Genomic DNA, 16413 nt, shown 5'->3' with positions numbered 1-16413 from the left:
ATATATATTTTTTCCTTTTATAATGTTGGAAAACTCAATTCTACACAATGTGGCCCGCCCAGTATTTTATCAATATTTTGGGTGGACGATAAGTAGTAGAAATTTTATAATGGCTTTTAAATAAAAGATTAATTTACCGTGTTTCATGTATATGAGTACACTGTAGCTGTACAGATGGTTGTGAGGCCTCACGTACGCACAGGGTTGCTGGGAATTGAACTCAGGACCTTCAGAAGACCAGTCAGTGCTCTTACCAGCTGAGCCATTTAACCAGCACCAGAATGGTTTTTATTCGCTAGGTAAGAAAAGAAAATAGGGGGGGAATCATGCAAATTAGTAAACATATGTTGGTCTTTTAAATGTTTTAAATGGACAACAGCGATGTGCTTGCTATATCCCGGGCTCAGAGCTGTGGTCTAAAACTGGTAACTGCTATCTCGGGTGTAATGGGGGCATGGACTTGCAATAGGAGGCCTCTGCAGGTAGCTGCCCTAACAACTCCCTCCATTCACCAATTCTTATCTGCTATTCAATTAATTTTTATCTGCTTTGTTCATACTTATCAAGTACTGTGTCCATTTCTGACTCTGAAGCCCAATACCACACTACGCCCACCCCTCAACCAGCCAGTCTCTTGGTTCAATCCTCCACATCATCCCTACTTCCTTTGCGGTTGGTGACATCAGGGTCTCTCCGCCTACTTAAATTGGTTGCGACTTGGGCGCGAGTGGTCATTTTGGAGTCGGAGTTGTTGCAGGACGGTGTGATCCATTAAAGCTGAGAAAATAGAAAATCAAGAAAAGGTAATGAATTCTGAATTTTAATTGTAACCAACAATTTTATACCTTAGGAAAAACGAATGGCTATGACGGAGAAATTAATTCAGAGTAATCTTCTGTCATACGTTTGTACAAAATTTTAAAAATGCCATATTAGTAGCCTGGCGGGGTGGCACACGCCTTTAATCCCAGCACTTGGGAGGCAGAGGCAGGCGAATTTCTGAGTTCGAGGCCAGCCTGGTCTACAGAGTGAGTTTCAGGACAGCCAGGGCTACAAAGAGAGACCCTGTCTCAACCCCCCCACCCACCCCCACCCTCCAAAAAAAACAACAACAACAAAAAAAAAAAAACCAAAAAACAAAAAAAAGCTGTATTAGTAAATTATATGTAAATTGGAACATGTATGGACGTAAAGGAGTTCTGTTATCCTATCAAAAGGGGGAAAAGCGCTTTCATTTGGAAGAGTAATATTGCTTGAGCAGAGGAAATTAGGATTTAAATTATATATTTCTAAAAACCAGGTAGGTAATATCCTTTGAGTTATTTGCCTCTGTTTGTGGTGGTTTAATTTACATTTGAGGTAAACTATTTGCCTCTCTTTGTGATGATTTAATTTTAGATTTGAGGAGGGTGGCGGTGTTTGGCGTGAAATGTTTGGCGTAGGTATGAAAATTTTAGGCACCATTTTGTTTCGATCGCGGCGCGCCGTGCCGCAGCCTTTGTTCCACAGGAGCATCTGTCCGCTATTGCTTTTCTACCTCAAAATACCGGAACTGTACTTTAAAGGTCCTACGGCTCTACGGACAACAGTTATTAGTGCCATAGTCTGTTTGTCCTGATGTCGCCATCAGTGCAGGTCTCTGTTAGGCTACCAGCTACTGTTGGTTAGGTCCAACATCACAAGGCCCACCCTGGTAGGCCCATTGAACAGGGCTTCCTCACAGGGGCAAGCCCGGGCTATGCCACTACGCCACTACGCCACTACGTTGATAGGTCAGTGATCAGAACCACGCCTGCTTAGAGTTGGACTCCACCTACTGAAAGGGCAGGCTCAAGCTATTCTACCATCCTGATTGGTCAGACACTATAAAGATGTCATTGGTGCCGCAGCAGCCCACTTGGTAGAGCAAGTTTGCTGCTAACTTCTGAGGGTAGGCTAGTGGGATACGAGAGGAGAGCCTGAGTAGATCCGAATTCTGAGAATGAACATGCTTGGTTAAGGTGCAGGGTAGGCTTGGATTATTTGACTTCCCAATCATCTCTTCCTTCCTGCTCTGCTCTGGTCTCGTATCTGTCTCCTCTCCAGTTGGTATTTCTTATAATCGAAAAATATAGGCAAAAGTTTAAGGATGATTTAAATTTCACTCCTAAAGGAAAATCTTTGCGTGTACAGCTCACAGGTGTTTACATTTCAAATGCCAACATCTCTGGAAATCTTTCCTTTTGAATTTGCCTCCATAGAAGACACAATTCGAATGTTTTAGACTTGACACATTAAATGTGTGTATGCTTGTGTCTCTGCCTCTGCCTGCCTGCACGCCTGCCTCTCCCTATCCTCTCCCTCTCCCTCCCCCTCTCCCTCTTCCTGTCTCCCTCTTCCTGTCTCCTTCTGCATCTCCCTCTCCCTTTTCCTGTCTCCCTTTGCCTATCAATCTACGTCTCCCTCTCCCTCTTCCTGTCTCCCTCTCCCTCTCCCTGTCTCCCTCTCCCTCTCCCTCTCCCTGTCTCCCTCTCCCTCTCTCTGTCTCCCTCTCTCTCTTCCTGTCTCCCTCTCCTTCTCCCTCTCCCTCTGTCTCTCCCTCTTCCTGTCTCCCTCTCCCTCTTCCTGTCTCCCTCTCCATCTCCCTGTCTACCTCTCCCTCTTCCTGTCTCCCTCTCCATCTCCCTGTCTACCTCTCCCTCTTCCTGTCTCCCTCTCCTTCTTCCTGTCTCCCTCTCCCTCTCCCTCTCCCTCTCCCTCTCCCTCTCCCTCTCCCTCTACCTCTCCCTCTACCTCTCTGTCTGTCTGTCTGTCTTTGATAAGGGGAAAATCTAAGCACAATATTAGTGTGTATAATAAGTGTTTTACATTTTGTATTTTTTTTCTAAATTCTGAGTGTAGTCTTCCCTATATAATCGGGGCGGGGGGGCGGGGGGCTGCTATGTTCTATGCCGAGCAGGAAATTGTGACAATCTCCCAAATTTGTCCTGGGACTATAAGCATGTGGAGCTGTCAGACTCAATTACTTCGATAAAGTTCCGTTTCTTTAGATGTTTTCTGCAAGTATTTTATTAATCTGTTTGTAGGCTACAACAACTTTGTAACATTTGTAACTTTTTTTAATAACCAACAACTATACAATAAGACTACCACTGTACATGGAAATTTATCACTGCAAGAAAACACAAGAATAATATTATGTATCATTCTACAGTAAACAGCATACATCTCATCAGTGTGAGTATTTTTAAGTGAAAAAGAATAAAGTTTAGTAATTACAACCTTTCCCATACTTAATAAAAACTAGACCTGTTACAGTATGCTAATTGACCTTTTGCTTTCTTTCATTAAACAGTGCTGCACACCAGTAAGCTGAGTGGTAGATGTGTAGAAGCAAGAAGGGCCAGTTTCAGCTAAATAGAAAACGGTCATAAATAAAAAGGGGAAGGAAAAAACATTAGGATGTCAGGCTCTGTGGTTCCCTTTAGTTGTATTTTCTTATGTATATGAATCTTTTGTCTGCATATATGTCTGTGCAACATGTATTATATGATGTTCGTATGTGGAAGGCAGCAGTCCCCTTGAGCTGGAATTACTTTGAACCACCATGTATGTTGTTCTGGGAATCAGATCTCAATCTTCTGGAAGGGCAGTCAGTGTTCTTTAACTGAGCTATTTGTCCAGCTTTAAAAGTTTTAAGCATGCTATTTTATCCTTTTCTCTACTTATAGAAAAATGGCAGAAACTAATCAGCCTGGGAAAATTTTTATAGGAGGCCTCAACATAAAGACCAGACAAAAGACTCTTCAAGAAATATTTGGGAGATTTGGACCAGTAGCACGTGGTAATTCTTTAAAAGAAACTGTATGTCTCTTCAGAGTAAATATAAAGTATTTCTATGATATGTTCAATTTTGGAACATGGATGATTATTTTTATGTTTATTTGACAACTACTCATTGCAATGGATAATGTTGCTCAATTAGTGTAATGTGCATGTGTGTGCATGTGTGTTTGTGTGTGCATGCATGCCTTGCACACTCTAGGTGTATGACAAAATGCAACAAAGGCTGACATTAATTTATTAATTTTGTTGACATTGAGAATGCAAGTAAAAATATGAAATGTAAGATTTTGGGTTTTATTTAAGATTTGACTAGAATGATTGGTATAGTGTTTTACTTAGAATGTCAAATTAAGGGTCCTATGAGTAACAGTTTAAAAAAATGTCAATTTGGAAGTAGAAAAAAATTTTATGTAGTTTTGTAAGTAAAAGTTTACATATATTGCAGTTATTTTGATGAGAGATCGTGAAACTAAGAAGTCTAGAGGCTTTGCTTTCCTTACTTTCCGACGCCTTGCAGATGCTAAGAATGCTGTCAAAGAAATGAATGGAGTGGTAAGAATGTAGTAACAATATATTACTCCTTTCCAGTAGTTAATGACATTAGTTGGTGTGTTTAGTTTGCTGAAAAATGAGCAAAACTTCCTTGGGTTTTTTTTTTTTAACTAATGCCAAAATTATGGCTAGTAGGATATTTCAACATTGTCACATATATTACATCTGTATCAAGTTCATATTATACTTTAAGAGTAAATAGGATATAATCTTTACAAGCAACAGAAAAAAAGGAAACCATAGTTTGGGAAAACTGGGAAAAGCAGTTTTTCAATTCATGGAAGAAATTATAAAGGAAAATATTCTGGAGAAAGTTATGTTCAAGTAAATCCAGCTCTAAACAGATTACAAGACTTAACAGCAATAAAAGTCAAATTGATTTTATTGATTGTCATAATAAATAGAGTTCCTACCTTAACTAATTTATTTTTACCAACTTGGAATTCTCTTTTGTCTTTGAAAACTAGCTATGAGTGATTTTTAGTTTATAGTAGTGTTTTTGAGATTTTTATTCAACAGATGCTCTTTGTTATCCTGCATCAAAAATTTTAGAAATTGCATATTCTATAGGAAACACGATATATTTTTATGATTACTTTAAAGGTAATTTTTCTCCATTTTTTTCAAGTAACTTTTAAAAATTGTTTCCTTTATTTGAGGAGGGTAATAGTATAATTTGTCATCTTTTTTTTCTCTTTCCACTTCTTCCGGGTTTTTTTTCATTAGTTTATCACATACATATACAGTACATATACAGTACATATATACTCCTAAATACATACCAATACAGCTTGCTCAGTGTGTATAATGTTACTTGTATGTAGTTTTTAAGATTGATTATTTTGAATTGGACAATCTACTTACAAGTGCTGTTCTTCCAGCACGGAAATGATTTTATTCTTTGGGCTCTCAACATGCCATTCTGTATTTTAAGCTTTATTGTGCAGATTGTAAAATACTACAATTCTCTTGTTTCTGTCTCAATTTTTTTCCTTTCTGATAAAACAAACTGGTATATATTTCCATTAAGAAAGACATTCTAAACCTCATGTTTGACTCAGTAAAAGGTAATGTATGTAAGTTAAATTTGGTTCTGTTGTCTTTTTCAGATTTTGGATGGAAAAAGAATTAAAGTAAAACAAGCCAGGAGACCATCGTCACTTGAAAGTGGTAGCAAGAAGAGACCACCATCCTTTTCAAGAACCAGAGGTGCTTCAAGAATTCTGAAATGTGGAAGAGGAGGAAGAAGCAGAGCAAGAAGTGGTCCTTCATGTGAAGGGAACTTGGGTAACTGTACATAGTAGAAGCAGTGTGACTGATAATTAGTAAGATAATATAAGTAGAAACACTACGACTTTTATTTACATTCTCATGAGTAGAGCAGTTACCTTCAATTAGAAAAATTAAAAGCACTGTATGATTAATATAAGTAACAGATGCCTTAATTAAAAATTGAATTTACACCAGAGTGTCAATTGCAAAAGAGTTCTTTTAGGATATTCAGTATTTGTCCTGATGTAGTCAACAGAAATTTTGCAAGATTTGTTTTATGTGCATTGCTATTTTGCCTCTGTGTGTATGTCTGTATGAAGGTTTCATATCCTAGAGTTATATTTTTTAGCTGTTAGTGAATTGAACACAGGTCCTCGGGAGAACTTCAGTACCCCTACACTGAGTAGCAAGATTTATTTCTAATCTTGTTTTTTAGTTTTGCTCTTTAGAGGCCAGTATTGCGTGTGAGTTGTAATTCTAACACTTTGGAAAGTTAAAACTATACCAATAGGAAAAATAAAATTGACTTAAAGTGTCCAGAACTCAGAAGTACATTTCAAATAAATAGAATTGATCAGACAATATTTATTGCTGTATATTTATCTGAAAACTGTTCATTTCTTCTTTTGATGACAGATTGTATATAAGCCTATTGAACACTAATTTATCCTTCCTGAATTATCTAAACCTTGCAAGTTTTAAGACTGTTTCAGACTCTGGAAGAGTTTAAAAGAAACAGAACATTTTAACGTTAACTTTTACATGTTACCTTTTGATGTGTGATGAGAAGATGACGACTCATTAGAATGCTTTTTAGGCAATCTTCAAGAGTATTTTACTACTTTTGAAAATAAATAAATAAATTCAAATTTTATTCTTAAAAATCTATAATTTTTTGTATTAACCAAACTTAAATATCCAAGTAAGGGCTGTTAGATAAGATAGGTGATATTTCTCAAGTAGATTTACATTTTATAATGCTCTCCAAATGATCTTAATGGTTAAATCTAAGTTTTTATTCTTACCTGTATGAAAATACAAAGTTTATTCATAATTGCGTACTAGATCTATATTGATTTTTTAAGCTAAAATGATTATATCATATTTGATATGCATTTCATAGAGAGTCCGAGTTTGTCAATTATAATAATTGCTCAGCATGTCTATGTATTAATAGTATTATATGAAATTTTTTATTTTTTAATTGATATTGGGGCTTATATTTGCGTGAAAGTTTATTTCATAGATGGATCTTGCAAAGTATTGAGACTAGAAATATATTAAAATCTGCTTTCTAATAATGAAGTGATTATTTTACCTGAAATATAGACATATTTAATTGACAGATTTTTGTTCCCTTTCACTCCAGTTCTCTGTCATTTCTTTAAACACAGTGTAGTGTTCAAACTGTGCTATAAATGTTAAAGCCATCTTTACATACTGTTTGAATTATAGTTACAAAAGTAAATAGTATTTTTACCAATAAATACTAGTAATAGTAAATTTTACCAATTTAGAAAAAAATACTAATTGCTGAGAATACAGTATTGTTTAACGAAGATTTACAAGTGATAATTAGAACTTACTCATTGAAGTATTGATTCCCTTTAGCTAAGATGTTTCTTTAAATACAGGTGGTGATAGATATACTCCTAATTTCAATGTGAGTTCTTCTGGGAGACACTTTGCAGTTAAAAGAAATCCATCTTCAAAAAGGGATGATCCCCCTTCTAAAAGATCTGCAACTTCTGCTCAGACAAGAAGCAATACTGGACTAAGAGGACGAGGTAAAAACATGCCAAGCAGACATTTTTGTGGAAATGCAGTTTATAATGAATGAGAAACATTTAAACAATTGCCTATGAGTTTTTGACCATCACAGTCTTAGAAGACAACCGCACACATGTACGTACTTAGGAAAATTTTACATTTGTAGATCTATCTAAAGATTTTAGGCGGAATGATAGTGAAATGTAACAGCCAAACAGTGGTGGCAGACACCTTTAATTTCCAGCACTCAGGAGACAGAGTCAGGCGGATTTCTGACTTTGAGGCCAGCCTGGTCTACAGAGTGAGTTCCTAGACAGCCAGGGTTATACAGAAAAACACTTTCTTGGAAAAAAAAGAAGAAAGGTATGAAGGAGGGAATGGGGGAGGAAGAGAGAGACACACACAGAGAGAGAGAGAGAGAGAGAGAGAGAGAGAAAGAGAGAGAGAGAGAGAGAAAGGAGGAGAGAGAAACAAAGAGAGAGAGAAATTTGAATATTAGAGTATTTATGTGTTACAGTATCAACATAATGAAGTATGTTGTAAGCAAAATTTGAGTAAAGACCATTAAAATACAAATGTAAGATGTGAAATTTGAATAACAAGAGAGACTTATCCATAAAATAAAAGGCAGATTGATGTTTGATTACACTGACAACAGTCTGTTTATATTGCATTTGTGAAGTAGTTTACTAATACAGCTTCATTAAAGAATGAAGTATGCCTTGTAAAAGGTATTTTGCAGAGAAAAGTGCAGTGTTTTTATTACTACTTTGAAACATCTGCAACTTGAAATACTTGTATAGTAATTTTTAAACTTAATGTCCAGAACCACATCGAAGAGAGATTTCTAGAAATATGCCAAGAGGAGAGCCGGCGTCTTCCAGAAGAGATGAGTATCCATTACCAAGGGATTATGGCCAGTCTTCTAATGATAGGTAAAGAAAAAAAGAGTAAAATGGTTAAATTTCCCATTGTGGAAGGAAAAATGCTTTAATTATTGTACTTAGTATCATACAGGAACATTTTATGTAGTGTCAAAACCTTTTATATCCTTTCTCATTAAGTCTGTTTTCCAAGGCTAGTGAAATGGCTTAACAAGTTGAGTAACTTTCATGAGACCTAAGAAGATGTCCAAATGCCACAACAACTTGGGAAAAAAAACAAAACAAGACAGGTTTTCTGGGTTCTATATACACAGTGAATAAGTAGATAAATGCATACAAAATTTTCTGCAAATTATCTTCTAGAATGAGAAAGGTGGTTCAGTTGTGGAAGTATTTACTTCTTAAGATGAAGACCTGTATTCATATACTCAGAACCAATGAAAAAGTTAGGCATAAAACCTATAATCTCACCTGTGTTAATTGATCAACTCTTATGTTGGTTGGAAGACTCTCATGGGTCTGATAGCATTACGTGGAAAAATTTCAGGACAGTTAGAGACACTGTTCAAATAGAATGTGGAAAGGACCTGAGAACCAACATTTGAGGATATCCTTTGATAATCACGCTCATTTCCTAAGTCTGACTAATCTCAAAAGTATACTACCTACTTTAGTACACAAAGTAAATACCTTCCAATTATACAATCAGTTTCAATTCTGTAAATACAGAGAGGGTATGAATGGAATCACGGTTTACTGTATACTTATTTGATCTACATAATTTTCAGATTTAATCCTTTTGTAAGGTTTAGTCTTTTTTAAGATTTATTTATTGTATTTTATGTGAATACACCATTTCTCTCTTCCGACACACCAGAAGAGAGCATCAGATCCCATCCCATAAATTAATTTTATTTAATATTTATTAAATATGTATATTAAGTACATATTACGTTCTCATGTATGTCATTTTAAAGCTATGATTTTGTGTTGTAGCAGTGCTAAGGACATTCATATACGGTTAATAGAGTTCTTACTTTCAGTTATTTTAGGTGTATTGTAGTTGAATTGCTGGGCAATATGGTAATATAGTATATAGAACCCTTTTACATTCCTGTCAATGATGGTCAAAGTTTTAATTTTTATGAAGTTTCTTCCTCTCCAAATACTGTATCGTTTGTTTGTTAAATTTTAGCAATCCTAATAGCAGTATTTCATTAGCATATTTGATGGAGTAGCAGTCATGTATCCTAGTTATGTTTGGGACCATTGTCTTAGCTTACTTGGAGAAGTGCCCATTGATATTTTGCCAGGTATCATGTATTCACTGGCCAGTTAGCTAATTGGCCAGTTCCAGGACAGTGAGAAACTCTCACATAAAAGTTTGGATGGTTATTTTTAGTTTCTAATTTATTCAAGGAAATATGAATCAACATCCAGAGGATACTGTGACTATGGCAATTACCACTCTCGGGAAGAAAGTGCATCTAAAGTCTTCAGGTATTACAATTTCTTTCTTCTCTCTTCCCTCCCCTTCCTTCCCCTACCCTCCTCTTTCTTCCTGCCCTTCCCTTCCCTTCCCTTCCCTTCCCTTCCCTTCCCTTCCCTTCCCTTCCCTTCCCTTCCCTTCCCTTTCCCTTTCCCTTTCCCTTTCCCTTTCCCTTATTCCCTTATTCCCTTATTCCCTTATTCCCTTATTCCCTTATTCCCTTATTCCCTTATTCCCTTATTCCCTTATTCTCTTATTCCCTTTTATTCCCTTTTTTCCTTTCCAATTCTCCAGTTCTACTTTTCCATTTTTCCCTTTCCCTCTTTTCCCTTTCCCTTTTCCTCTTTCCCTCTTTTCCCTTTTCCTTTTTCCTTTTCCCTCTTTTCCCTTTCCCTTTTTCTCTTTCCATCTTTTCCCTTTCCTTTTTCCCTTTCACTTTTTCCCCTCCCCCCTCCTCTCCCCTCCCCTCTCCTCTCCTCCCTCTCCTCTTTTCTCCTTTGTCACCTCTTTCCTCCTCTACTCCCACTCTACTCCCTCTCCCCTCTCCTCGGCCCTCTTTCTCTTTTTTCTTTCTTTCTTTCTTTCTTTCTTTCTTTCTTTCTTTCTTTCTTTCTTTCTTTCTTTCTTTCTTTTCCTTTTTTCTTCCTTTTTTCCTTCCTTCTTTCCTTCCTTCCTTCCTTTTTTCCTTCCTTCCTTCCTTCCTTCCTTCCTTCCTTCCTTCCTACCTTCATTCCTCCTCTTCTTTCTCCCTTCTCCCTTTCCATTTCCCTTTCTCCCTTTCCCTTCCCCCTTTCCCTGTTTCTCTTTCCCTTTCCCTCTTTTCCTTTCTCCCTTTCCCTCTCTCCCTTTCCCTTATTCCCTTTCCTTCTTTTCCCTTCGCTTTTTCCCTTTCCCTCTTTTCCCTTTTCTTTTTTCCTTTCTTTTTTCCCTTTCTCTTTTCCCTCCCCCTCCCCTCCTCTGCCCTCTCCTCACTCTCCTCTCCCCTCCCCTCTCCTTTCCCCTTCCCTCCCCTCTCCTCTCCCATCCCCTCCCCTCACCTCTCCTCCCCTCTCATCACCTCTCCTCTTGTTTTTTCTCCTCTACTTTCCTCCCTCTCCTCTTTTCTCCTATTTCTCCTCTCCTCCCCTCCCCTCCTCTCCTCTCGCCTCTCCTCCCCTCCCCTCCCCTCCCCTCCCCTCCCCTCCTCTCCCCTCCCCTCTCTCCTATCTCTTCTCTCTCTCTCTCTCTCTCTCTCTCTCTCTTTCTTTCTCTCTCTCTCTCTTTCTTTCTTTCGTTCTTTTGTTCTTTCTCTTTTTCAAGACATGATTTCTCTGTGCCTGTCTGGGAAAGCTCTTTGTAGACCATGCTGGCCTCAAACTTAAAAATCCACCTGCCTCTGCCTCCCAAGTGCTGGGATTAAAGGTGTGTGCCACCAAACCTGGCAAAACTGTTAGTTCTTATGTTAATTAAAACTTCCTTTTAAAACTTAGTGATCATGCTGGCTATCTTGGAGGACGTGATAGAGATTTCTCTGAATATTTAAGTGGAAATTCATACAGAGATACATACAGAAGTTATGGTAAGAGTCCTATTTTACTTGGTAAATAAATGCCATCTTAGTGAATTTTACACATACAGACAAATGTAACATGGGTTATACATTAATTAGGTGGTTGGAGTATTTGCTATTGCAGTGTTCTTAACTGACTAAATGGGCAGTCTTAAGGCTGTTTTCTTACTTGGTCATTTATCTACTTTAGGAAGATTCCATGAGGCACCATCTGCAAGAGGTGGAAACAACCGCTATGATGACTATAGTAACTCACAAGATGGATATGGTGGAAGAGGAGAACCATACATAAGCAACCGAAGTAACATATACTCAAGTGACTATGAACGTAGTGGTAGACAAGAAGTGCTTCCACCACCTATTGATAGGGAATACTTTGACCGTGAGGGCAGACAGGAAAGAGGGCATTCACCTAAGGATGGGCTGTATAGTGCATCTCGTGAATCATACAGTAGTAATACCAAGATTTGGGGGATCCCATGGAGGTCGTGGAGAAAGCAGATATAAAGTGGAGGCAGGTACTAAAGTCTTAAGTTGTGTACCAAACAGCATTTCTAAGAAGAAAAATAAGATGTTATTCCTATGTTCTCCAAATGTTAAAAGAAATATGTTGATTTAGGAGATAAGGCAAATAGTAAGTTTTACTGCCTTACCCGAATACGGAAATACATTGTTTTGGGGGGAAGTGAAATAATGACTAACATTCCACCCATGAATTCTTCTAGAACATAAAACAAGGAAACTTTAACTGTTCAGAAATGATTCTTTGTTAAGAAAGACTTGTTAATGTTAAAGTAGAATTTACCAGTAGAGATGAAGTATTTGCATAGTCAAAAACAATCTGTCAATAAAAAGTAAAGCAAAGCCATTGTCTGACTTCGTTGTTGAGTAACAAAGTATTGCCTCCTTATTTTTGATGGCTTTTCCTTCAGCAGTGAATAACCACATCTGTATCTCCTTTTTCCAGTTTTAAAGCCTGGGATAGACCCTTTAGTTGAGCTTTGTGGGCTGAAGTTCCTGGCAGCAAAGCAGTTGTCCAAATAACAGAGTCCAAGCCCATTACTGCTGCCCCTGCATGTCTGATTCCATTCTGGATGACGCTGCTCCTATCCATTAAGTATATTCATCCCTCATCTGACCAGAGTATGACAATCAAGTCTGGCCTGACATTCTGGATGTATCCCAGTACTATAGAGCAATCATGCTGCATGTCTGAGGGTGGATCAGATAGCAGGGTGGCTGGCTTTAAGGCAGATGGTGAACCGGTTATATCTTATGTGAGGGGAATTCAAAAGTAGAGCCTGAAAGTGCACCAGTCTGGCACACCGGCTGGGTGGATTCCAGAGGGTCCCCTCAATAGCATTGGGGGTGGTGATAAGTTCCTGCCATGTGGTTATTTTGTCAGCATCCTTGTCTTGCAGGATGCTGGAAACTATGATCTAGAGGTAGACTGGCCATCCTTGGGCCACCGGGTCCAGCTTCTTAGATAAATAAGCCACAGATCTTTTCTATGATCCCAAAGTTTGGGTGAGCCACCCCCTTTTCTATCCCCTTTCTCTCATCCATATACAGGTGGAAAGGTTTGTGAATCTTCAGGAGGGCCAAAGCAGTCATCTCCAATAAGGCTCTTCTTAGAGTCTTAAAAGCCATGTCCATCTCAAGGGTCCGTTCTATGTTGTCTTCTTGGCCCTGAGAGTCCTCATAGAACAGTTTGGCTAACTCAGTGAACCCTGGCACCCAAAGTCTTCAAACCCATCATATCCCAGAAATTTCTGTACTTGCCTTTGGGTTATGTAACTGAGATGTTAAGTTTGGTTTGTTCCTGGTGTATGACAGCATGTGTTGGTCAGTCAGTCCCCTTTGAATATGTAGGTGACCTTAAGTTGACAAAGCTGGGCTTTCTTAGCAGATACTCAGTAGCCAAGTTGACTCTATTCCTGTAGGAGGCATCAAGTGGCCTCCTGACATGTCTCCAAGTCTGGAGCTCTCAATACATACTGGAGCACATTTATTTGGGGATGTGCCCACAGGTACTCATCTGAGTCCTCATACAGTGCCTCTTCAAAGGCAGTAAGTAGGTGGAGAGACCAAAATCTTTTAAATTCAGACTCCATTTTAGAGAACCTGACCTAAGTTTGAAGTCAGGTAAACTAACACGCTCCTACCTGGCATTAGTTTCCAAGTTACTTTGCCCCAACAAAACCCAAGCCTAGCTCCAGTCTCTAGGCTCTCACCCCAACAAGATCAGAGTTTCCAGGTTACACCCTGAACAAGACCAGCTACTCCAGGTTATTATCCCAACAGATCTGCACCCCCAGGTTACAAGCCCACACCTGCCTAATGATCACCAATATAGAGGGAAATAGAAATTAATTTTACAGTTTGAGTCCCAGCACCAGCCAATTATGCTAAAGACCATAGTAGCTTTCCAATTAGATGCTTGCAGTTATTCCTGGCCCCTGCCCCCAATATCCCCAGTACCGCCCCTCCCCACTCCCAGCCACCTGCTGCTTGCTAGAAAGCCTTGGATAGATGTTCATGGCTCCTCTCCCCACCATAACCTGTCCTGCCTGTCTGAGGTGAGCTGAGGGACTGAGCTAGCTTAACTAAAATAAATAATCTGCTGTGAGATTGCATCAGATCAGCTCCTGTCTGGTTTAACATTTTCCTGTCATTACAGGATGAGTGCTTGAATCCTTGAGGCAGGAGTGGCCAAGTCAGTTATCCCTTGAAGCTTCTCTCCAAGTCTTGCCAATTCAAAGTCAAATAGAAGCTGGCTTTAGGGTGCCAGAGACAGGCCACTAAGCCTTTCACTGGCTGTAGCTTCCAAAGGATGCTGCAGGTAGTTTGGTTAACAAAACCATGTTCACAGCAGAATGAAACTCTCTGGCTTCAGGGTCAAAAGCAGTGTAGGTTCTGTAGGTTTCAAAGTCTTCCTAGGTCTTCCCTGGGACTCTCATTCTTCCCCTGCATCACCTGGCTCACCTTAGATAAGATCGTGGGCCATCTGTTGGCCTCTCAGAGCCCCACCGCCACCCCCCATCATTATCTGGTGGTAGACCCAGCACCTCTCCTTACCTTTAAAATCCCAGTCCAAGGAAAGGCTGCATCTATATCAACCTGAACTTGAGTAGGCAGCCCATTTGCTACTGGAATCAATTCCCTGATGGGCCTCACAATGATCTCTCTCCTGTCACAAAGAGGACCTGGAGCAATTGCTGTCAGTCGTGCCAGGTGAGTCAGCATGATTGCATCTAGAAGACCTTTGAGAGCTAATGGTCTTTCTGAGAATGGGGATGGGGTATAGGGGAGGGAGATTATGCAACTTCCAGTTATTAACATCATTACTGGTAAATGGCACATATGCCACGAAATGTCTCCCCTGAGCATTTGGGATCTTGTAGCCCAGAGAGGTAAGGCTGTAGTAGACTTGGCTCTCTGGGTAGTGTGAGGTAGACTCCGAGGGGAGTCAGGGGCTGCTCCTTCCTCTGCCTGTGCTGGCTGGACATGGGTAGAAATATAAGGAGCTGGACAGAGATCCTACTGGTAGGTAGAAAGGGGGAGCAAGGCCCATAACAAAAATATCTCATCCAAACAGGGGGCTTCTCAACCAAGTATTGCCATGAGGTGATGTATGGCACTTGTCTCAGAAAGTAAACCTTCACCCTGTAAATGATGGGGCTCGGCAGGTGGAAAGTCTCCTCAGACCATAGGTGGGCCATTTATTCCTACAATGGTGGTGAGTTTACAGGACAAACAACCAGCCTCAAGTCTTTTGCAGTTCATTGAAAGTCCTTAGAATGGTGAAGGACAAGCCCAGTGGGATGCACTGTGCCTGTCCCATTCTAGGAATCAAAGAAAAAATTGTACAAGAGGACAAAAAGCACAAACGTAATACAACACAGACAGAAACAGGAGGATATTCCTGGGAAACCAAAACCAAAAGGCTGTCTAAGATGATCTTTCTCCCTGTGCATGGGAGGCCTATAAGACACACAGCTAGTTCAGAATTCAGATGAGAACTAGCAAGTTCTCCTGCTTCTAGTAGGGGTTGGGGAGTGTCCTCAATTGTCTCAGGCCAGTTGACAAAACATGCATCCACTTTGTCCCTCTAGGCCTCAAACAGAAAGATTAAACCCAAAGCACAAACACAGAGATGGACAAGACAAAAGACAACTGGGTGCCCAGAATTACTGATCAGAAAAACACTTCACTCTTTGGGTGGATATGGTCGTGAGGGGCAGGGGGGCGGGGTGGGGGGTGGCTCTCTAGCCAATCCTGGGTGAGAACTTCTAAATACAAAGATTTGAGATTTGTTGAAGAATGGTATCCAGGACTCAAATAGAATGGAAACACAAAGATCTTTTATTCTGCAGAAGTCCAGCATGCTGGGGGTTTCTCTCATTTCAAGATGGAGACCCCAAAGTGAGTTCAGGGGCCTGATTTAAAGCACATGAGGGGAATTCAGGGTAGATAACTTCTATCTTAATCTGTTGAGGCCACAAGCTTGCTTAAAATTCTTAAAATTCTTAAATGAAATGTGTATATACTTTTTATCTTTTTGATCTAGATTTTAGATCAGGTGTTTTACTCACTGGTAAAAGAGAAAATCCTTTCATAGCTTTTACCATCTCTCAGGCTTGATGCAAAATCTCTGGGCTGGCAGACTTGTACCCTGACATTAAAGGAGTTAATTCTCTCTTGGAGATTGTAAATCCTCCTCATCAACCTCAGAAAGGAAGGAAGGAAGGAAGGAAGGAAGGAAGGAAGGAAGGAAGGAAGGAAGGAAGGAAGGAAGGAAGGAAGGGAGGGAGGGAGGGAGGGAAAGGAAGAAAGAAAGAAAGAAAGAAAGAAAGAAAGAAAGAAAGAAAGAAAGAAAGAAAGAAAGAAAGAAAGAAAGAAAGAAAGAAAGAAAAAGAAAGAAAGGAAGAGAGAAAAGAGAAAGCAAGCAAGCAAGCAAGCAAGCAATGAAAAAACTGGACATGATTCACACATTTTAGCAGCAGAGAAATTGGAGCTGCAGGTAAGGGAGTGATATCATAACAAGAAGGAAAAAAACAAAAACCAAAAAA

The 16413-nt window shown here is 39.4% G+C and overlaps 1 protein-coding gene across 1 annotated transcript; it reads left to right on the top strand.

Annotated features, from left to right (window-relative positions):
• The first annotated feature begins 731 nt into the window (after positions 1-731).
• Gm21677 (predicted gene, 21677) lies at positions 732-12209 on the top strand. Its single transcript, NM_001270513.1, has 9 exons — positions 732-803; positions 3711-3823; positions 4271-4377; positions 5487-5664; positions 7284-7436; positions 8246-8354; positions 9723-9803; positions 11262-11350; positions 11532-12209. Exons 2-9 carry the CDS (start codon positions 3715-3717, stop codon positions 11846-11848), a joined length of 1143 nt encoding a protein of 380 aa, NP_001257442.1. The 5' UTR covers positions 732-803; positions 3711-3714; the 3' UTR covers positions 11849-12209.
• Positions 12210-16413: the final 4204 nt, after the last annotated feature.

The sequence above is a fragment of the Mus musculus genome, chromosome Y (assembly GCF_000001635.26).
Source record: "Mus musculus strain C57BL/6J chromosome Y, GRCm38.p6 C57BL/6J".
In the NCBI taxonomy this organism is placed as follows: Eukaryota; Metazoa; Chordata; class Mammalia; order Rodentia; family Muridae; genus Mus; species Mus musculus.
The sequence above is the reverse complement of the archived record's forward strand: the minus strand, read 5'-3'. Positions and strand labels throughout refer to the sequence as shown.

Coding starts and splice junctions, on each gene's coding strand:
- Gm21677 (NM_001270513.1), top strand. CDS start 3,715: ATGGCAGAAACTAATCAGCCTGGGAAAATTTTTATAGGAGGCCTCAAC. Junction 3,824..4,270: donor ATTTGGACCAGTAGCACGTG/GTAATTCTTTAA, acceptor CATATATTGCAG/TTATTTTGATGAGAGATCGT. Junction 11,351..11,531: donor AGATACATACAGAAGTTATG/GTAAGAGTCCTA, acceptor TATCTACTTTAG/GAAGATTCCATGAGGCACCA.